The sequence below is a fragment of the Larus michahellis genome, chromosome 3 (assembly GCF_964199755.1).
Source record: "Larus michahellis chromosome 3, bLarMic1.1, whole genome shotgun sequence".
Lineage (NCBI taxonomy): Eukaryota > Metazoa > Chordata > Aves > Charadriiformes > Laridae > Larus > Larus michahellis.
This window is the reverse complement of record NC_133898.1, coordinates 18,495,876-18,518,482: the sequence shown is the minus strand read 5'-3', so window position 1 is coordinate 18,518,482 and position 22,607 is coordinate 18,495,876. Positions and strand designations below refer to the sequence as shown.

The 22,607-nt window shown below is 44.5% G+C and overlaps 2 protein-coding genes across 7 annotated transcripts in view; one reads left to right on the top strand and one right to left on the bottom strand.

The window, feature by feature from the left end:
• Positions 1-2,961: 2,961 nt before the first annotated feature.
• On the top strand, positions 2,962-21,271 carry MSH6 (mutS homolog 6). Of its 2 annotated transcripts, none has more exons than XM_074578914.1 (10): positions 2,962-3,291; positions 4,549-4,751; positions 10,424-10,602; positions 12,157-14,698; positions 16,083-16,348; positions 16,978-17,095; positions 19,447-19,536; positions 20,018-20,172; positions 20,378-20,577; positions 21,102-21,271. In XM_074578914.1, the coding sequence occupies exons 1-10, from the start codon at positions 3,035-3,037 to the stop codon at positions 21,181-21,183; spliced, it is 4,092 nt and encodes a 1,363-aa protein (XP_074435015.1). In that variant the 5' UTR covers positions 2,962-3,034; the 3' UTR covers positions 21,184-21,271. The 2 variants fall into 2 exon arrangements, with proteins under 2 accessions (XP_074435015.1, XP_074435013.1); XM_074578912.1 differs by having other exon boundaries at positions 12,154-14,698.
• FBXO11 (F-box protein 11) overlaps positions 21,238-22,607 on the bottom strand; it is a 79,015-nt gene continuing 77,645 nt past the window's right edge. For all 5 annotated transcript variants that reach the window (XM_074578915.1, XM_074578919.1, XM_074578916.1 and 2 more), the window contains exon 23: positions 21,238-22,578. In XM_074578915.1, the coding sequence (XP_074435016.1) occupies positions 22,449-22,578 (130 nt within the window). In that variant the 3' untranslated portion in view covers positions 21,238-22,448. The remainder of the gene's footprint in view (positions 22,579-22,607) is intronic.

Here is a 22,607-nt window from a genome sequence, read left to right as displayed (position 1 = left end):
ATGTCACCACTTTCAAGTTTTAATTATTCTATAACCTCCCCTGCTGAGACTGGTAGAAAAACAAGTAGAATTCTATATTGTACTCGAGAAAAAGTGAAGACCATGTCATAAAAGCCCCCTCTGTGTGAGTTTGTGTGAATGGCCCTACAGGCATGTGTGGATGGAGAAATATGTACCAGAAAACAGCAGGCTGAAGAGAGGGAAAGCATGTGCCAAGTGGTAGCGTGCGAAAGTCTGCCAAGAACAGATAAGCTCCAGGGATTAGCAGTCCTGCTGAATCCACAAAAACTGATAAACCCCAAACACTGAGACTCTGCTGAATCTGTCAAATTCCACTAGCATGGGATGTACAACCCAGGCTACATCCAAGAAAGCTGCTACATGCAAAACTACAAGATTATTTATCTATCTACCTATCTACCTATCTGTCTATCTATCTATCTAAATACATAAAATAACGTGCGTGTGTATATATATATATATTTGTGTATATATAAATATATACGACCAAACAAATCATATGGAGGGACTTCCTGAACACCCACCTCAAAGCCCCTGGCACATCAACACATGCCTCTGCTTTTAAGTTTAAAACTTAACTTTTTAAAGTTAAGTTTTTAACCTCTGCTGGGGTTGGTCTCCCAGCTCTTACTCCACCGGGGTACATGTTAGTACGTGTGTGTTGTGAATTGCGTGAGGGAGTAAGTGAATGCAGTGTGTGATGAGTCCCTTGCTATTAATAACAGCATAACAAAAGGCAATTTAAAAAATACTGGTCTGAGCTGTGTTTCCCCCAGCCTGATCCCACCAGAGAAAAGGGGATGTACGATAATCCAGTATTGCAAAGTTTAACTCCTACGTTTTTGTGGATATCAAAATGCGGTGCTACCCCACCTTGGGGAGGGCACCTGACATTGGATCCATACTTTCTAAAATACAGACTTAGATACATTTCCAATGAGGCATTTCTTAAGTGGCCGTCACCGTAGATGTAGGAATGCCCAGACCCAGACATGGGGACACCACAGACCTGGAGAACTGGTATCATTGCATGGGACAAATTAAAAAACTGCAAACCAAAGTATTAATCTTCTCACAGGTGCATACTCCAGGCCCCTCGCTCAAGCCTCTGGACCACATGGTCCATAAATTCCAATGTCTCTTCTTGAGACCTCCACAGTTGTGCCAAATCAGTAACATGCCCCTCTTCCAGCAGAGTCACCAGGACTGACACACGTGCCTGAAGAAATCCCAGGGCTACCAAAACCAACCCCAACACCAAAGTGACTTCTGTGGTGTTCATACCACGTGGGCTCAGGAGGCCACCAAATTCAGACGACCCTTCACGTTTTTCTGTCTTCTCCATTCCTCATACGAACTGACAACAGCCATCTCCAGGGAGAAGCTACCAGGATCTATCAGGCGTCTGCTCAAAACAGGCTTCATCTTTAAAAACTGGGCCTGCTTTTAGCACTCTCCCAAGTTTTTTTCCCCTCCCTACCTCACCCCAACTCCCTGCTTCTACCTGACAGATGGATGATTAGAGTGTAATTTTCCAGACAGCTACAAATTTAAATACGGTTGCCTATTTCCTACAAATAATTGACATAAACGTGCAACCTAAACATTTGTGCAGGTACGAGTCCTGGCAAGTGTTTTTGACAGGAACAGCAATACCTGCCGAGGGGGTTATCCTGCAACATGTTCCACTTCCAAGCACTTCACAGTCCATGAGCTTTGGAATCCCCTGGACTATTCTCAGGAAACTAAATGCAGCTGTTTTTCTACTTCAGTTTGAGTTGTGTGTAGCTGAGGACACATCGGATTGTTTATGAAAGCAATATATGATACGTTAAATGGAAATCATGCTCCGAAATTAAACGGAAATAATTCTTTTGGAAGCAACATGCTTTTAAAATCCTTCAGTATAGTTTGGGTTTGCGTGACCTCTTGTGGTCAAATCTCTACTTTGCAGTTCCACTTTTTTAATCGCGGTGGGAGCGCGCCTGTGACATTTTTGGCTACAGATGTGCTGGACGGTAGGAGAGGTTTTGGCTTACAATACTAAAATATTTTCACTTTTAGTGAAAGAAAAAGCTATGCTACCAGACATCTAGTGACAGTAAATATTTTTTCTCTGAATTTATGCTGATAAAAATAAGTTCTTATTTTTGCTCTGTGGCTTAAGCCCAACAGTTAAGAACCATGAAGCGGATTGTATTCTAGTGCACCAAAAATTGCTTTTAAAGGACATAGCCTCACCTATGAATATGAATAAAAAACATGCAGGAAGAGCAGAGGAAGAGATCCTAGTATTTTAGCTGCCATTTCTTAGCTTTACTGTGCATCTGCCACTAAAGCTGGCTGGGAAGTACCAACTTGCAGCCTGGCAGCTGGGCAGACAACTGTCCAAGCCTTGCCTCTGGCCATGTACCAGCCTCTCCTCTTCACACACCGATCTTCTTGCCTGCTACCGCAGAGGCGGCAAAGACATTCTCCAACGGAGGTGCCAGAGCCACTCCTTCCCCGAGGATGTAGTTGTGGGAAGGCCCCCGCTCACCCCATCCCAACATTCACCGTAACCACCGCTACGGAGCAGGAGCAGGGTTTGAAGGGCTGGAGCTAATGAGGACACACCTTGCTGTGAGACACCGAACCGCGGGAAGGCCCGACGGGGAGGGCAGCAGGCCGGGACGCCGCCTCACGATCGGCCCTGAGGCGCCGCGGGCCCTCTGCCAGCGGCGGGGAGAGGGAGGGCAGGGCAAACACGGAGAGACCGAGGAGCCCCGCCGGGCGCCGGGGGTCTGGCTGTCGGGGCGGTACGGGGGGGCCGGGCCCCGGAGCGGCCCGCGGAGACGTCGGCATCGCGGAGCCACGACCAGGCCACCCCCTACAGCGCTTCCCGCGCGCGGCGGCCGAGGGGCGGGGGTGGGAGGGAGGCCACGCCCAGGGGGCGGGGCGGGTGCTGGCGGGATTGGCGCGCGCTGGCGGGTTTGGCGCGCGCTGGTGGTGGCCCGCGCTTCCCGTCCCGGCCATGTCCCGCCAGAGCACCCTGCTCCGCTTCTTCCCCAAGGCCACATCGGCGTCGCCGCGCCCGCCCGCACCGGCTCCGGCTCCGGCGCCCGCCCCCCCGCAGGCCGGTGCGGGGACCCGCCGCCGCCACTCCTCGGGGGAGCAGAATGGCCGCCAGGCCGCCACCAGCCCCGCCGGCGCGGCGGGCAGAGCTGCGGCCCGGCGCAAGGAGGCGGGGGAGAAGGGCTTGGGGAACGGGGCGGCCGCCAAGACCCCCAGGTAACCGGGCCGGGGGGGAGGCCGCAGGAGTGCGGCCTGCGTGAGGGGACGGGGTGGGGGGGGGCGGCAGCAGCGCGCGCGGGCCGCTGCGGGAGGGGAAGGGGCGGGCGGTGCCGCCGGTGGCGGTTGGAGCGCGGCCGCTCAGGAAGCGGCCGTGTCGGTGTTCCCCGCCCGCTGCCCCCCGCCGGTGTCCCCCGGAGAGCGAAGAGATTTTCTCATGGAAGCGGTGGCCGGCCGGGCCCGGCGGGGCCTTCCCTGCGCCGGGGGAGGGGGCGGGGCGGCAGCGGGCCCCGCGCTTGTGGCCGCCTGAGGTGACGGCGGTGGTGGCCGCGCCGCGCGGGGCAGGGCTCGTTCGGAAGGGCCGGAGGGTCCGTGTATGTGTCAGGAGGCCGGGCGTGCGGCGGGGATGCAGGCCGGGCCGCCTTCCCCTCAGGCAGGGCGTGGGGAGGCGGGACGACGCCGGCAGCTGCGGAGGGGGGACGCCACCTCTATAGTTTTTCTCTGTTTTGAAATACGTTTTTTTTACTCCTGCCTGAATTTCTGTGCTGTATCGGGATGGTGAGTGTCTCACGCGTCAGATAACTGTATGTCGTGGTGGTTTGGCTACAGCCGAGAGGAAAACCGCCGTCCGCGGTAGAGGGTGCCAATGAAATCTCGGGGGAGGAGGAGAGAGGAAATACAAGCTGCACCAGGTGCTCTGCAGTGGAGACAGAGTTTTTATTTATTCATTTATTTTTTTGTAGCTTGAGGGTTTTCTGAAATCTTACTTATATTCCCTCTACGTGCCCTGTTGAGAATTAGCCTCTACAGGAAAACTTACCTAAGTTATGTAGGTTGTCAATTCATAACATGTAGTCTGCAGTCTTCTAGTCGATGCCTGGTTGGACCCAGTTACTCTCCTCCTACCTTAAGAAATCAGTGAAGGGTCAGGTTACACGTGGCTCTTGGTGGCCCTGCTTCAGCAGGGGGCTTGGACAAAGAGACCCCCGGAGGCCCCTTCCGACCTCAGCCAGGATTCTGTGACTGTGAAGCTCTATCAGCGTGGGGAGCTAGTAGAACCTGGAGGAGCAAATCGGAAAAGTCAGGAGTGATATAGATAGTGATATAGAAGGACTGTATGATCCTGGCTGCGTCACCTAAGAGCCTTCCAAGATCTTCATTGGGCAAGCTGCTCAGAAGCAGTGTGCAGTCACATTTATGGAGAGAGCTGTTTTAAATGTTTATATTCCTCAAATTACACATCTGTTTTCTTTGCAGTGTCTCCTGCGAGTATTCAGCTGGTGACTTGGTCTGGGCTAAGATGGAAGGTTATCCTTGGTGGCCGTGTCTCATATACAACCATCCCACTGAAAAAACAATAGTCAGAGGAAAAGGGAAATCCAGTCGTGTCCATGTACAGTTTTTTGATGACAGCCCTACAAGGGGCTGGGTCAGTATAAAATATCTGAAGCCATATAAAGGTAAGAGATATAAATAAAACTTCCGAAATGGAAATATGCCGCTTGTTTTGGAAAAATAGGCGTGGAGTGTAGGGTACAGTATTGTCCATAGAGAAAGAGCAGCAAAACCGAGATTAGTATTGAGTGGGAAAGCATGTTTAGTACTTCGTAAGTTAGAGAAAGCAAGTTTTTGAGGGTTACAGGTGCATTTATGGTCATACAGTTCTTTAACCATAAAACATTAAGCTCTCTTGTTTATTAGATTAGAACCAAAACTTGCTTATGTTTCAAAGTTTTTTTTTTTCTTTATTTCTCCTGTCAATATTATAAAGATCTTAAAGATAAATCCACTATTTCAGTTTTTAGCCCTGAAATCCTTAAAATGGATTGTCAAACCTAGGGATGTCAAACCCAGTTTTTAAGCAGCTGTTTGGGAACTGCAGTTTGTTCAGAAGCAAAAGACTAGGCATAGGATATTAAGTAACTAAAATGAATTCAACTGTGGTGTTATTTCTTTTAAACAACGTAGTACAATTTTATTAATAAAATATGTATATATTGAGAATTTGGAGTGTTTGTAGTTACGGAGCAGAACTGGTTTTTGTCGTCTTGAAGAAATGACTTTGCTAATTAATGAGAATCAAATGTAGTCAAGAGTTAAAACATTTTGCATAATAAACCATGATCTGGTTTTCCCTTGTTTTATGATTTTACTGTTGCTGAAAACTGTAAATGATTGGTTGTAAACTGTCACGTGTAAATCATGTTGCTGTAAACTGTCTTGTTAGTCCAACAAGTACTTTGGGTGTCATACAGTATTTTTGATACACTGTAGGATTTGTTTATGATGACATACTTATGTAAACTGAATTTAAACAGTTTCTTCCTTTTTACAAGTCAGAGTTCCATCTAATGGGATCGTGCGATCATCTTTTTTTGGCTTGTTTATACTTAAAGGTACTGCACTTAAGCCATAGGTAGTTTTAAATTGAAATAGTGATGTTATTACCATAAATGTTAGCATAATTTAATGCAAGTGAATTACATCCATGGTTTATATATGTCTTTCCTGAAGGTATTTTAAAAGAATCAAATATATTTTAATAAAATATATGTTAACAGCTCGCAGTTGCACTTAGAAGCAAATACACATAAGGAGAGTTGATCTGTTCACCAAAAGAAAATTGCAGAAAAATAAGAATTGTTCAGAATGTTTAAGAATAGAAACGTTAGTCTATGTGCAAGAAATGTGGTTAATGGAGAACAGAGTAAAAATATTTAAAACGCATGCTTTGCTTTTAAATTCAGACAAAAAGCATCTTTGTATATAAAGTAAGAGTGTCAGAGTCTTTGAATGATCAGGTGCAAATCAGGGCCTGTCCCCCCAAGAAAGTGGTAGGACAATTAACCCAACTGAAGTGCATCTACACTAATGCACGCAGCATGGGGAATAAGCAGGACGAGCTGGAGGCCATCGTGCAGCAGGGAAACTATGATGTGGTTGCCATCACGGAAACGTGGTGGGAAGACACACACAAGTGGAGTGCTGTAATTGATGGCTACCAGCTTTTCAGAAGGGATAGGCAAGGGAAGAGAGGTGGTGGGGTGGCCCTCTATGTTAGGGGCGGTTTTGAATGTCTAGAACTCAACAGTGTGAATGACAGTGTTGAGTGTGTATGGATAAAAATCAAGGGGAAGGCCAACAAGGCAGATATTGTGATGGGAGTTTGTTATAGACCCCCTAATCAGGATGTAGAAACCGATGAAGTATTCTATAAGCGGCTGGCAGAGGTCTCGCGATCATCTGCCCTTGTTCTTGTGGGGGATTTCAACTTCCCGGATGTCCGCTGGGAATACTACACAGCAGAGAGGGAACAGTCCCGGAGGTTCCTGGAGTGTGTGGAAGACAACTTCCTAACACAGCTGGTGAAGGAACCTACTAGGGGAAGTGCCCTACTGGACCTGCTGTTTGTTATCAGAGAAGGTCTTGTGGGGGATGTAAAGGTTGGAGGTCGTCTTGGGCAGAGTGACCATGAAATGATAGAGTTTTCAATTCTTGGTGAAGGGAGGCGGGGAGCCAGCAAAACTGCCACCTTGGATTTCCGAAGGGCAGACTTTAGCCTGTTTAGGAGCATGGTTGAGAGTGTCCCTTGGGAGGCAGTTTTGAAGAGCAAAGGTGCCCAGGAAAGCTGGTCATACTTCAAGCAGGTGCTCTTAGAAGCACAGTTGAAGGCCATCCCCATGTCCCGAAAGACGAGCCGACGGGGAAGAAGACCAGCCTGGCTAAATAGAGAGCTTTGGCTGGACCTCAGGAAAAAAAGGAAGGCTTACATTCTCTGGAAAAGGGGCTTAGCAACTTATGAGGATTATCAAGATATAACAAAGCTATGCAGGGGGAAGATTAGAAGGGCCAAAGCTCAATCAGAACTCAGCTTGGCCACTGCAGTTAAAGATAACAAGAAGAGATTTTTCCAGTATATCAACAGAAAAAGGAAAACTAGGGAAAATATAGGTCCACTGATGAATGAGATGGGTGCCCTAGTGGTGGAAGACACAGAGAAGGCAGAGTTACTGAATGCCTTCTTTTCTTCGGTCTTCACTGATAAAGCCGTCCCTCACACATCCCATACCCTGGAGGCAAGGGGGAAGGTCTGGAGAGAGGAAGATTTTCCCTTAGTTGAGGAGGACCGGGTCAGAGACCACTTGGCCAAGCTGGACATTCATAAATCCATGGGCCCTGACGGGATGCACCCGCGAATGCTGAGAGAGCTGGCAGATGTTATCGCTAGACCACTCTCCATCGTCTTTTAAAAGTCATGGGGAACAGGAGAGGTGCCTGAGGACTGGAGGAAGGCTAACATCACTCCAATCTTCAAAAAAGGCAAGAAGGAGGACCCAGGGAACTACAGGCCGGTTAGTCTCACCTCTGTCCCTGGGAAGGTAATGGAGCGACTCTTTCTGGATGTCGTCTCCAAACACATAGAGGAACAGGAAGTTATTGGAAGTGGTCAGCATGGATTTACCAAGGGCAAATCATGCCTGACCAATCTGATAGCTTTCTATGATGTTATAACGGGTTGGCTGGATGAGGGGAGAGCCGTAGATGTCATCTACCTTGACCTTAGCAAGGCTTTTGACACTGTCTCCCATAACATCCACATTAGGAAGCTGAGGAAGTATGGGCTAGACGAGGTGACAGTGAGGTGGATCGAGAGCTGGCTGAGTGACAGAACGCAGAGGGTTGTGATCAGTGGCACAGAGTCCAGTTGGAGGCCTGTAACGAGTGGTGTCCCTCAGGGGTCAATACTTGGACCAATTTTGTTCAATATATTCATTAATGACCTAGGTGAGGGGACAGAGTGTATCCTCAGCAAGTTTGCTGATGATACCAAGCTGGGAGGGGTGGCCGACACTCCAGAGGGCCGTGCTGCCACCCAGCGTGACCTGGACAGGCTGGAGAGCTGGGCAGAGAAGAACCTAATGAGGTTCAACAAAAGCAAGTGTAGGGTCCTGCACCTGGGAAGGAAGAATGCCAAACACCAGTATATGTTAGGGGCGGACATGCTGGGAAGCAGCTCTGAGGAGAAGGACCTGGGGGTCCTGGTAGACAGCAAATTATCCATGAGCCAGCAGTGTGCCCTTGTCGCCAAGAAGGCCAATGGCATCCTGGGCTGCATAGGGAAGACTGTGGCCAGTAGGTCGAGGGAGGTCACTCTCTCCCTCTACTCTGCACTGGTGAGGCCACAACTGGAGTACTGTGTCCAGTTTTGGGCTCCCCAGTTCAAGAGGGACAGGGAACTACTGGAGCGAGTCCAGCGAAGGGCAACCAAGATGATTATGGGACTGGAGCACCTCCCTTATGAGGAAAGGCTGAGAGAGCTGGGACTCTTTAGCCTGGAGAAGAGAAGGTTGAGGGGGGACCTGATTAATGTTTACAAGTATCTAAAGGGTGGGTTTAAGGAGGACGGAGCCAGGCTCTTTTCAATGGTTCCCAGCGACAGGATGAGGGGCAACGGGCACAAGTTAGAACATAGGAAGTTCCGTTCAAATACACGGAAAAACTTCTTTACAGTGAGGGTGACAGAGCACTGGAACAGGCTGCCCAGGGAGGTTGTGGAGTCCCCTTCTCTGGAGATTTTCAAGATCCACCTGGATGCAGCCCTGAGGGATGTGGTTTAGGCAATCCTGCTCTAGCAGGGGAGTTGGACTAGATGATCTCTAGAGGTCCCTTCCAACTCTGAAGATTCCGTGATTCCGTGAATAAGAAAATAGAGAAGTTTCGTAAGTTGTGTTATTATTTGTAACTGAATAAATATAGACAGCACAGGGCTAGACTTCTAACATGCTAGTTGGGCATGCAAGAAGTGGAGTTACATACAAGTTGGTTAAGTGAATATGCAGGTGTTGCACACTTGAGTATGCGGTTAAATTATATGATGAGACTTTTTTCCTGGCATTGTTAAGCTGTCAATATTAAATGCAAAATATTTTTAGATTGTCTCACTGCATTTGCAAAACCAAACTGGAGATCTGGTTTGTTAATGTGTTGCATTTGTGCTGTGGAAGCAGCTACTTGTAACTCCATGCTTTGCTACTGCCAGCTCAAATAAATGACTGTGAGAAAGAATTCTTTTTTGGCTTATTTCTGAGATAGTTGGCCTCCTGTAAGTCAGATGCCTTTTGTCTACCATTGACTGAGAACTGAAGCTTCAGTTAATAGCAGTGTATGAAGGGATTCACAAGAGTGGGTGTAAGGACCTATCCAGGCAGATCCTACTGTTGTCTGCAGCTAGTTAAACTTATAAGAGCAGAAAAAGGAATTGCCCTTCCCCATTTCTAGTGTACTCTTGTGTCCCCCTTCTTTCTTTCCCCAAGTTGAATATATAATATGTTATATATACCATTCACTTTTTCAGCGTGGCATTAAGATGAATCTCAGTGTCTTTGAGGACCCTTTTCAGTCTGTAGGCTGGTTGGCTTTGTTCTTGTGTTTACGTACAGGTAGTGGAAGGAGGAACTGTGGTGCTCAAGGGATATGAAAGAGGATGAGGGAGTAGTGCAGTTATTAATAGTAGGCTTTGCTTGATACCCTGCAGCGTCAGGGTAAATTGCCAGTGTGATTAACGATCGGCTCATCTGGCTAATAGGTTGGTGGTGGGTCTGGACACCTTGCTGTACTTAGAGGAGCAGTTTAAACGTCCAGCAGAGCTTTAGCCAAGAGCTCTGTCACAGATGATTGATGCCCATAACTTGAAGATAACTTTATGGTTGAACTTACCTATCATTGCTAAAATAGCCAAGTGGTGTCAGTCAGGTCTGCTGCACTGCTAGTATAAAATATTGCTTTTCAATAGTAACTATAGCTAGTGTGACAGTGTTCAGAGCTTAGCTTAGAAGTACTCAGACGTGGTAAGGAGTTACAGAAATAGAAGCAATTCTTCAAGTGTTCAGGTACTAGGTAGGTATTTCATTTGTGAGCGTTTAGACTTTCTCTAGGGCTAGTTTATCAGGCTGAATGAGTGATGGGTTGCTATATTTAAGATGTGGTGAGAATGACTGGTAACAACATGGAATGGTAGATAATTATGCTAGTTGTCTGAATACTTTTAAAAGTGAAGTATGAACAGTAACTAAAGGATTGGCTAAATGCTAGACTAACTTCAGTTTCTGACAAATTATTCGTGGTTTTACAGGCTCATCAGATGAGGAGACTCTGAAGGGAGGTATGTTTTATAGCACAAAGCCTGAAATTAAAAGAGCAATGGTGCTAGCAGACGATGCAATGAGTAAAGATAAAACTAAGCGGCTTGAACTGGCAGTATGCAGTGAACCTTCAGACACAGAGGAGGAGGAAGAGGAGGAGGAAGTGGAGGTAAAATTTTTCTTACTTGCTGTCATTTTCAGAAATAGTGCTAGAACTTATCTGTTGCTTGGAACTAAGCATGGATATCCTTCAGTTCTCTGCTACAGTAATCACAGCTTATCTGCTCTTTAATCATGCATGCATATGTATCCATATGTCTTTTTTTTTTTTGTACTGCTTCTGTGTTGCCTGGTCATACACTGGTGTCTCACCTTTTCTAGTTGGAAAGACAAGTCTAATATCTCTTTGGTGTTGTGTATGGTGAGGACTGACCTCAGAAGTTATTTAACTTCTCTAGCTCTCTTCTGGGTAACCAAGGTGACCCACTTTCTCACTCATAAAGTACTTTTTTATATTCTCTAGCTGCTATTCATCTTCCAAGTTCCCCTAAATTCAATCTGAAGTTTTAATTTGTCATAATGTAGAAACTTCAAACTTTTTGAGTTTTCATCTGAAGGTGTTAAATTAGATTTTTGGAGCCTGCCCTCATCTCGTAGCATAGCACTAAAATACAAATTCTTGTATGGTTAACACCAATCTGTTGATGGGGTAATTAAAAAGAGATCTTCTATTGTGTTGTATTGGCATTGTATTGTGAATGATTCAAATAATATTTCAGTACCTCCATATGCATTGCAATAGATTCCTTTGGAAAGGAATGGTATGAGGAAACTGTTGATGGGATAGTGGTTGTCCTTACCTCTTCTTTCAGCGTGACCCATCTACTCTTTCTCCAGTGTGACGTTGCCCTGGGGAACAGGTGCCACTCCAAGCAATATGTCATGTTCATGGCAGCAGTGCAGTGAGCACTGGCACTTTATACTGATTACAGTCCCTCCACTGCTGTTTTTCTCCAGCACTGGTGCTGAAGTTCTTAAAGTTTCAAGCTGAAAAGGCAAATCATGGAATTTCTTTCTCCTAGACATGGAGGCCCAATCCCTGGAGGTGTTCAAGGCCGGCTTGGGTGGGGTGTTGAGCACCCTGGTCTGGTGGGAGGTGTCCCGGCCCATGGCAGGGTGTTGGAACTAGATGATCTTTAAGGTCCCTTCCAACTTAAACCATTCTATGCACAATCTTCTTGAAGGTCACTATAAGGTAGTATGTTTGTAGGTGGAAATAGGTAGTTAAAAAAAAAAAAATCACAGGCAAATGGTACTAAAAGGCTGCAAAACCCAATCATGTTTCTGATATAGGTCAGTAGGAAAAAATTACAGCACAGAGTTAGCTTATGGAGGTGTTTTTCCTTTGTGCTGAATTTCATATACAGTATGCCTTTTGTCCAGTTTAAATGTTTTGTTCATCAGCATCACTTATGCAAAGTAATGAATAAGGCTGTAAAGAATGCAGAGAGGAGTAATTATGCTACTGGTCAGTAGCAGTTTGTTATTCAGAAAAAATTAAATTCAGTGAAGGCAAGAGGAATTGGCTGTGGCTCTACTGTCCCTTGCTTGAAGTATCATAGCTACTGCATTATTGCATGTTTTTACGCTTCTTTTTGCAGCAGTGATACTTTATGTTGTAGCTAGAATTTTCTATGGGTAAAATAATTTATTTTTCCAGCAGATGAGTGAAAGTGCATCAGGCAACAGTGATGACTGCAATAGTGAGGAGGATGTGAAGAGCAACAAGCGAGTAGCGAACAGGGAAAGTGCCATAAAAGCCAAAAGAAGAAGAGTGTTGGATTCTGACAGTGATCATGATGGCTCTGATGTAGAGTTTAAGCCTGATGTGAAAGAAGTGGCAAGCAGCGAGGAAGCAAGTAGTGGGGTGGATGAAAATGAATCTACTGACACAGAGACGGATGCAGAGAGTGTTGCAGAAAGTCCCATAAAAGTCCCTTCTAAGCGAAAGAGAAGAGAGATAAACAAGCCTGCTAAAAGGAGTAGCTTAGAAAATGAACGTTCTGAAACTCCCAAAAGAGCAGCAACGGTTTCTTTAGAAGCCAAGTCTAAGCTGACATCATTTGCAGCACCTGAAAGTTTTGAGTCTCAAGCAAATGCTTGCAGTGGAGGCATCAGCGGCTTCGCAGTATGGGAACATGAAAAGCTTGATTGGCTGCAGGAAGGGAAGAAGAAAGATGCACACAGGAAACGGCAGGGTGACCCTGATTATGACCCATGTACTCTGTATGTACCTGAGGACTATCTTAACAAGTGCACGCCAGGAATGCGGCGGTGGTGGCAGCTGAAAAGTCAGAACTTTGATGCTGTGATTTTCTACAAAGTTGGAAAATTCTATGAGTTGTATCATATGGATGCTGTCACTGGCGTAAATGAGTTGGGCCTGATCTTTATGAAGGGTACTTGGGCCCATTCAGGTTTTCCAGAAACTGCGTTTGGTAGATTCTCTGATGTTCTGGTGCAGAAGGGCTACAAGGTAGCCCGTGTTGAGCAAACAGAAACACCTGAAATGATGGAAACGCGCTACAAGGCAATGGCCCACCCAACAAAATTTGACAAGGTTGTACGCAGAGAAATCTGCAGAATCATCACCAAGGGAACACAGACTTACAGCGTTCTGGACTGTGATCCCTCTGAGAACCATAACAAATACCTTCTGTGCGTTAAGGAAAAAGAAGACTCCTCTGGACAACGTGTTTATGGGGTCTGCTTTGTTGACACGTCCGTGGGGAAGTTTTATGTAGGCCAGTTCTCAGATGACCGTCACTGTTCAAGGTTTAGGACTTTAGTAGCCCATTACACTCCTGTGCAGGTACTGTATGAGAAGGGGAACCTGTCTGTGGACACACAGAAGATACTGAAGGGCTCACTTATATCTTGCATTCAGGAAGGGCTGATCTCTGGTTCCCAGTTCTGGAGTGCATCTAAAACACTAAAAGTCCTTCTTGAAGAAGGATATTTCAAGGAGAAACAAGACTCTGAAAATGGATGCTCTCTGCCCTCTGTAGTCAAATCTCTGACTTCAGAGAGTGATTCGCTGGGATTAACTCCAGGTGAAAACAGTGAATTAGCTTTGTCAGCTCTTGGGGGGTGTGTCTTCTATCTCAAAAAATGTCTGATTGATCAGGAGCTGTTATCGCTGGCAAACTTTGAGGAGTATGTCCCTGTGGATATCGATATTGCAAAAACTATGAGTTCAAGTAGTTTCTTTGCGAGAACTGACCAGCGGATGGTGCTGGATGGAGTCACCCTGATGAACTTGGAAGTCCTGCAGAACGGAACCAATGGAACCACAGAAGGTACTTTGTTGGAAAGGATTGATTCTTGCTGTACGCCGTTTGGGAAGCGACTCCTGAAACAGTGGCTCTGCGCTCCGCTTTGTAATCCTAAATCCATTAATGATCGTTTAGATGCTGTTGAGGACCTTCTGGCAGTGCCAGATAAAATGTCAGAAGTTAGTGAGCACCTGAAGAAACTTCCGGATCTTGAAAGGCTGCTCAGCAAAATTCACAGTATTGGATCGCCACTTAAAAGTCAGAACCATCCTGACAGCAGGGCCATCTTTTATGAAGAAATCAAATACAGCAAAAAAAAAATTGCTGACTTTTTGTCTGCACTGGAAGGGTTTAAAGTAATGAATGAAATTGTCGATGTCATGGAAGAAATTGCCAGTGACTTCAAATCTAAAGTCCTTAAGCAGCTAGTCACTCGCAAAGCCAAAAATCCAGATGGCCGCTTTCCAGACTTGAATGCAGAGCTTAAAAGATGGGATACTGCTTTTGATCACAACCAGGCTCGAAAGACGGGAGTGATTACTCCGAAGGCGGGTTTTGACCCCGATTATGATAAAGCACTACAGGATATTAAAGCTGTCGAGGAAGATCTTCACAACTACCTGGATAAGCAACGCAAACTGCTTGGATTCAAATCCGTGCTGTACTGGGGGGCAGGCAAAAACCGGTATCAAATGGAAATACCGGAAAGTGCAATATCACGTAATTTGCCTGAGGAGTATGAGCTGAAGTCAACCAGGAAGGGATATAAACGTTACTGGACCAAGGAGATCGAGAAGATGCTGGCTGCAATGGTTAACGCCGAAGAGCGCAGAGATGCAGCACTAAAAGACTGTATGAGGCGTTTGTTTTACAACTTCGATAAAAATAGCAAGGACTGGCAGACAGCGGTGGAATGCATTGCTGTGTTAGGTAAGAGATTTTCTTCATTTTGATGTACAGTAAACATACTCCTCTATAGTATATGATGAAATCTGATCTGGATAAGCAAAAAAGGCTTGTTGCCAGCTCTTAATTTGTATTTTAAAAGCTCTGGTTGTGATAACAGCATTGATAATTAACAGTGATCACCTGTTTCCTTCCTGTCAGTAAATGGCTCAACAGTTGCTGGGTCTTGGTGTTTGCAAGCTCGCTCTTCGTTCCTGTTGTGTGATTGTAGGTGTGCTGCTGAGTATTTCTCACAGTTCAGCGTAGCCTGGTGGGTCTCTCGCTGCTTCTAGGAATCTCGTGTATGGATTAGTAGCTTATTAAATGAAGGCAGTGATGCAGATGGGGGTATAAAAATCTAACCTGCTAGTCTCCTTTCCACCTGAGTAGGCTGCTTTCTCAGCAGTCTTTAAAAGTAAAAAAAAAAAAATAAAAAAAAAAATCACTGTCACTTCCTCGAAGAAGGTGGTCTAGTAGGAAAGCTTCTCCAAATCTTCCTGAAATTTCTGGGGTAGAACAGTCTCCTGTATTCCCTTCCCAGGACAGGCGTACTCTTGTACTGTGAATTTTCTGCTAGCATGAGCCGGTCTGGGATGTCTTTGTTCCAGGGAAAAATGAAAGCCCTCTGAATGCCGCGGGGGCAGAAGAGGGAGGACAGGCAGGCAGCGAGTGTTGTCTCGGAAGGGATTCTCTGAGTGAGCTGGGAAGCAGCCACATTGGCTGCACCACAGAAATGAATTGATTTTCAGTAGAGAGGGAGACAGCTTTCAGGCTCAGCTGTACTATGTCTACATAAAGTCTCTAAAATCACGTAACGCGGTCTCATTTTGTAGGTAATCAGCTTTCAGAACCTTAGAGCTAGGCTAATGGAGGGGGGTTGTGCTGCTGCTTTCTGCTAGGCAAACAGAATTTTAATGTTTATATAAATTTATTCTGGCAACTTTCAAGCAGTATTATGATTCTTAACAAAATAGTTCACTGTCACCGAAGCTGGTTTCCTCTTTGCTAATCTTGTTCCAAATTAAAAACCCATGCAAGAAAATAATGTTCTGTACATGTACATTAAAAAAAAATAGCCATAGAAGTGAAGTGATGCAGATTTTAAAGATTTCTAAACTAAGAACTAGAGGGGAGGATTTTAAATCTGACATCAGTAGAAATCTGCAAGCAATGAGGAAAGACATTGTGAATATCCCCAGCTTTTACTTCTTCTTGTGGAGTACTTCTTGGGTGTTTTCCTTAACCGGAAAATGGAATAGAAATGGAAAATTGTCTTTACGAAAATGCTATTCAATGAGTAAATGCATTCCAGTGAATGAATAAAGAAAGGTGAAAGCGTCACTTACTGGAATTTCTCTTAATCTTATAGATGTCTTGATGTCCCTTGCTAACTACAGTCAAGATGGTGATGGACCACTGTGCCGACCTGTAATTCTACTGCCTGTGGATAGTGCTCCTCCCTTCCTGGAACTTAAAAATTCACGCCATCCATGCATTACAAAAACTTTCTTTGGGGATGATTTTATTCCTAATGACATCGTGATAGGCAGCAAAGATGAAGATAGCAGTAGCGAAGCTTCCTGTGTGTTAGTAACTGGCCCAAATATGGGCGGCAAATCTACGCTCATGAGACAGGTGATTGACTATCTACATAAGATGGAATGTTCCGGAGTACCTCTGTGTTTTGCATAAAGGAATTGCATGACTTGACCTCCTTTGACATTTATAAACAGTCACAGGAGTGATGTGCAGGGTGTGCAGAACAGTACAGCAGTAACACCGTAAAGACAAAACAAAATCTGGTAGAAAATGCCTATGTTTAGATAGTAGATTTTCTACTTTCGCTTACTTTCGTGAGGAACAAGTTTTATTTCTCGTATGAGAGATGGTTGGGAAAGAAGTGATAGAGTATCTTTTATCTTTTGCAAGGAGCCTTGTCTAGGACTTGGCATCGTGTGGCAAAAGATGCTTCTGCAGGTTGAACAAGATGAAAATAGAGCTCAGTGGCAACTGGGAAAGCAACAGGGAGTTTGCTTTATAAACACAGCTTGCTGTGATAACTTGCGTTTTGAAGGCTTTCAGAGCAGCTTCGTCCTGCTTGGAGATTATGATGCTGCAGCCTGGAGCTGTTAAATCAGTAGGAAGCTTTATCTACTCTAGTCTTTGTTTTAGGGCAAATACGGTTTCATTCTCTCGTTCTCTGTGTGGAACTCAAGCTCCAAGCACGTAGTAAAAATGGAAATGTTTCAATGTTTGTTCTGCAGGCTGGTCTCCTGGTTATAATGGCTCAACTGGGATGCTACGTACCTGCTGAAGTCTGCAGGCTTACACCGATTGACAGAGTATTTACAAGGCTTGGGGCCTCAGACAGAATTATGTCAGGTGAGTTGCTGAAATCCATCTGCCCAAAGTGCTTTTGCCACCGAGTGAGTTTCTCTTCTTGCTTTGAGAGTCAAGTTGGAAAGGGATGGTCTTGGTCTGTTGATTTTGTAGGGAGAGCTGAGCAACTAACTTGCCTCTCCTTGTTCGGAGTAGAAACAGGATTGTAGTTACACTTGATTTATTTGATGTGCTTGTCCTCCGTTATTTTTGACAGACACATAGGATCACTTTTTAATGAATTGTAATATTAAAAGCCTGCCTGGCAGCTGGATGCAAGTCTGAGGGATATCTTTTTTGATATTGTACAGTTGTGTTCTACTTACATAGGTATCTTTTTCTAAGTGTTCTGCAGTAGGACAGTGATGTTTGGGTAGCTGTTGTAGAGGAGTTAGTTGGTTTTGTACCTTCTCACAAGTACTAGAGGTCCCTTGTTTCAATCAGAATGCCTTCCTCGTGTCTGAAATCCAGTTTCTTCAGAGAGGCGGGCTTCCTCCTTGGAAGCAGCAGTTGACAATTCTTGTGAGTATTTTGTCTGTCCAGCGGAGAGGAAGGGAGAAGTGGAGGATGACACAACAACTGGAACGGGAAAGTCATAGAATCATTTAGGTTGGAAAAGACCCTTGGGATCATCGAGTCCAACTGTCAACCCCACTCTACAAAGTTCTCCCCTACACCATATCCCCTAACACCACATCTAAACGACTCTTACTTAGTTACTACTTCAGTTACTTTAGTTTAATACTTCAGTCTGCCTGTGGTGGTAGGCAAAGTGTCATGGGGCTAGAAAAACAAAGTATTTTTTGTGATTAAAAGGAGTAGTATCACAACTCATTTAAGGAGGGCACAGATTTTCTGTGATCTTTCTGCTGAAAAATGTGGGTCAGTGGATATGAAAGGAGTTAAGCCTACTGAACTTGTTGCACGTAAGGAATTTGGAAATGAATCATTCCAAGTTCTTAATTAAAAAAAAATATTTACACTTCCCCAAATCAAGGTTGGTTTTTTTGGTTTTTTTTTTCTAGCTAGAGAATTTTATTAAGGTTTTCTTTGCCCAGCTATTTTCATTTTGTTTAATCTCACTACAAAAAAATCTTAAGTGCTTATGGTAGAAATAAAAACTGCCCTTTCTGCAAGAGAGAGGTGGTCTAGAAAAATGTAGCATTTTCAATGTTTTTTTTAATCAGCTGAGAGCTGTTCTTTTCTCTTCCAAATATGTGCACAAATGTTTTAACCTTTCACATCACGAAGCTGAGCGCTGCACAGCAGAACTGGCTTTGAACTCCGTGAACATTTCTACGCACTGTGTAGAAATGAAAGCACAGCCTAAGTTCTTCCATGGCAGTCATCTCCTAATGCACATCAAAAGGGCTTTTACAAAGTAAATTTTAAGTAATATAATTTTTACATTGCCTATGAAATTTTAGGGGTTTATTTTTTTAAAGTGAATAAATGGTTATTCCTAAACATTGTTAAAAACATAGTAAATCCTGGAAATTCCTTTGAATAACTGCAGAAAATCAGGATTGCTGGACGCGGCTTATGGTGAAAAATTTAGGTTAGGGCACAGCAGCAGTGCTCGTGCAGCATGAGTGTGGGAAGTAAATTCTTGCCTGCTCTGAAACTACATTAATTGCTGCTGCGTGTGATTATTTGGAATGAACCCTACAAAGAACTAGTGAATCTTTATACATGTGGATTTATAGTGTGCAAGGGTCTGAGTAATTGTGTGCTTCTGCTTATAATTTGCTAAAAACCAATTTCGGGTTGAAATTTCAGGCCTTGTATTATCTGGGTTGCTGGAACAGCTGGAAGATGTTCAGTCCTTAGCAGCAGTGTATGTCTTTTGTCAGACTTCACTCGAGTAGAGTATGTATGAGTACAGCCTTAGTTATCTGGGTAATTCATTACTTTATGACATCAACAACCGAACCAAGAAGTCTAGTCTCTTAGTCTTTTTTTAAGACTTTCTGCTTGCTTTTTCACATGCCACACACCTTAGGCCTGCCTTGGGCATTTAAGAAGGGACAAAAGACACTCCCCATCTTGTATTTATTCGTTGTGCCCCTCTCCTTGTCCAGCTGGTACATCTATTAAAAGTAGACAGCTATGGTGGCCTAAAACCTTTTTACTCAATTAATTATACTTGTGCCCATGCCTGTACTCTTAAGGAACCCAAACCTGCTTTTTCTGTCAGATGGAACCCCACCATTTTCAAGCTTTATGTTTTTGTTCGTAGTTTGCTGTCAAGCTTCGTTTGAGCTTGACTGAGGCTGAGTGTGGAGTAAATGGGGTTTTAGTTGTGCTTTTCAAGATCTTTGACTAATACTTCACGCCTCTTGTTTCTTTTTAAGGTGAAAGTACCTTCTTTGTTGAATTGAGTGAGACTTCCAGCATTCTTCAGCACGCAACAGAGCACTCCCTTGTTCTTGTGGATGAACTGGGTAATTAGTCTCTTTTGTAATAGATGGAAATTAAATCTAAGATTAAAGACTAGCTGGGCAGCAACCAAGTGCACAGGGGTACCTTGATCTTAATGTTGCTAATGTTTAACTCGTCAGTAGCTATGTCAATCTCTTTAAAACATGTATTTTTAGGTGCCCTGGAAACTAATACAGCACTCCTCCACCCCCCAGTCGTTATTAGCCTATTTCTAGCTGAGTTTTCCTGCTTTCCTTTGCAGTTACTTGCAGGAAAACTTGAGTGAGCCAGTAGCAAGTCTCAAGAGAGCAGAAATGTGGGGGTTTTTCTGCAGTGCAGAAGAGAGTGATTGTTATGGGGCAAATATTGGGGTCACTACTGGGTGGCTGTCACCGCTCACTGCTGTTTGTCAATCTTCCCCACAGGGAGACAAACAAACAATACAAATTGAAAGACGGCAAACAATGCATTGCATTTGTCTTTGGTTTTCCATTTCTTCTCCAGGCAGAGGCACAGCTACTTTTGACGGAACAGCTATAGCGAGCGCAGTGGTGAAAGAACTTGCAGAGAGAATCAAGTGCCGGACTCTGTTCTCCACACACTACCATTCCCTGGTCGAGGATTATTCGCACAACGCGGCCGTGCGGCTTGGCCACATGGTACGTGTCAGTGTAATGCCCCGGGGGGAAGCACCCAAGTGGGGCAGTTTTCCTCGGGGCTGGCAGATCCGCTGCTGCGCTGCTTTTCTGCGCTCTGCTGCCCAGAGTCACGGCAGTGTCCTGAGAAAAGGAAGGGATGTTTCATGTATTTGTTAGTCGGTAGGTGAAGTTTTAAATACACTGACTTGTAACTTACTCTTTCTAGGCGTGCATGGTTGAAAACGAGAGCGAAGATCCGAGCCAGGAAACAATTACCTTCCTGTATAAGTTCATTGAAGGAGCGTGTCCAAAGAGCTACGGCTTCAATGCAGCGAGACTTGCTGATATTCCAGAGGAAGTTATTCAGAAGGGGCACAGAAAAGCAAAAGAGTTCGAAGAAGTGACCGTTTCACTGAGAGTATTTAGGTAAGGCCTCGGTTTACCATTTTTACATTGCATGTTGCTTAGCAGGCATCCATTTTAAAATCCGGGCAGTGGTTTTTGCTCATCGTCTCCCAGCAGAGGGGGAAGCTACACTATTTTTGTGAATATCGAATGTACTTCACGAGCAGCGAGGGAGGGAAGTACTAAAGCCTGACTGCAAGAGGGCAGAGAGGATGAGTAATGCAGTATTTTAAGCCTTGGGTTGCTGTGACTGTCTCTGGGGCTAAAAGCTTAATTTGCATGGAGGTGCTGGGCTGGCCCTGAGCTGAGCCCAACCGAAGGGATGGCTGAATGAAGCCCAGTGATGGGGGGGCACCGGGGGGACAGTACCGTTGTACTGGAGCCCGCAGCAGCTGCCTCTGCATCAGGCAGTGACAGCCGCTGGCAGTCTTTACACCAGACGCAAAGTGGCATCTCTGTCTTCTAAAGCTGTGCACGTAACAGGCCGCGCGGGCTCTGCCCTCGGTGTCCGTGTGTGGTAAAGCCGACTCTGGTATTTCCCTCAGGTACCTGTGTCTGGTGGTGGATGGCGCAACAAGCGACGCGAACGCTGTTCAGAAACTTACCGCTATGATCAATCATCTTTAAGAACACAAGCGTTTTTGTACTGGCGGTTTCTCAAAAAGGTGGTATCAGACAACGTTATGATCTAATAAACTTTATTTTTTAAAAATGACCATTTTTCCATTGTCTTTCCTAGGAAATTAAACCCTTTAATTCTTACCTACCCTCTACATAATGGTTATTGAGTACTCCACAATATATTAAGTCTAGATGTTATGGTACATGCATACACTTTCAGGCTGTTGATTACCCACTGTCACCAATACACATAAATGGAAAAAAGCTATGAAACTGTATAGGGCTGTATATATACTTGTCTCAGCTTCATTAGAGCAGGAAATTGCTGTGATTTCCAGCAGGTTACGTAAGTAATGTCCAGACTGTTCAAAAAAAACTATGAACAGAGTAAAGTACAAGACTGTTTTGAGGAGACTTTCTACGGTGTACTTTAAAACATAGTAAAATCTCATTCACAAAACTTAGTTACATGGGTACTTTGTTTTATAGTGCATTATAGTCTAGGAAGTCTCATTAAAACACTCGCTTTTTTTTTTGTTAGGGTGGTTTGAGTACAGACTATTGCTGGGGCAGGGAAGGAGATTATTCTAACTTCAGAGGACACCAGAAAAATTGCTGGATATAATTTAAGATTAGTGTTTTCTCTTTCATAGAAAGAACGTACATACTGGGACATGAGTACAGTTACAGCAAGTCTAGGTGTGCTAACAAAACAGGACACATTCAAGTACAATAAGATTTTTTTTTTGCTTGAAATTAGAAACAAACTACATGAGATTAAAGCATTAAAATCATATTTCTCAATCTGAATAAATGTTAAAAAAATCAAAAGAAATGCAGAAGTGCTAGCTCACATTTTTTTACCATGTTACAAAAGCAATTGGTACCCATGTCCATAAAGGCAGCAACAAAGAATGCTGCTTGTCTACAGAATAGTACTACTGCAAATTGGACTGCGTTTCAATGCTACTTGTAAAAACACCAGCTTTCAGAAGTTGGTATCTGTACAAAATTGCAGCTTATTTGTCTTCACTTCTGTCCCTTCAAAGTCTTTGTTTTACACAGTAATGCTAAAACGCCCAGTTCTGTTATCCTGAGTCAACATATTGCCACTTTCTTTTTTGGTAGGTTGAGCTCCATAGTGTCAACACCTCACACATCCGCTTTAATACAGTCTCTTTCTGCAGAAATGGGCAAGTATAACTTCCTCCAAAAAAAAAGTTTGAACAGTTATGATATTAGAATGGCAGGACTTGCTTTCTGAAAGGAATTCAGTTGTGCTGCAATGTATTAGATTCTATAGGTGGAGCAGAGTCATATAGTGTATCTGTATCGTGTGTAGGCTCTCCAGCAAGCGTACAGGGATTCGACAGTGTTCCAGCACCACAGTCACAGAAAAACCTACAAAGAAAGAGAGCTCTTTAGTTTCT

Excerpts from the sequence above, each read along its gene's own strand:
- MSH6 (XM_074578912.1), top strand. The coding sequence starts at position 3,035 with ATGTCCCGCCAGAGCACCCTGCTCCGCTTCTTCCCCAAGGCCACATCG. Across the intron at positions 19,537-20,017 it reads TGTTCTTGTGGATGAACTGG|GCAGAGGCACAGCTACTTTT; the intron begins GTAATTAGTCTC and ends TTTCTTCTCCAG. Across the intron at positions 20,578-21,101 it reads GTTTCACTGAGAGTATTTAG|GTACCTGTGTCTGGTGGTGG; the intron begins GTAAGGCCTCGG and ends TATTTCCCTCAG.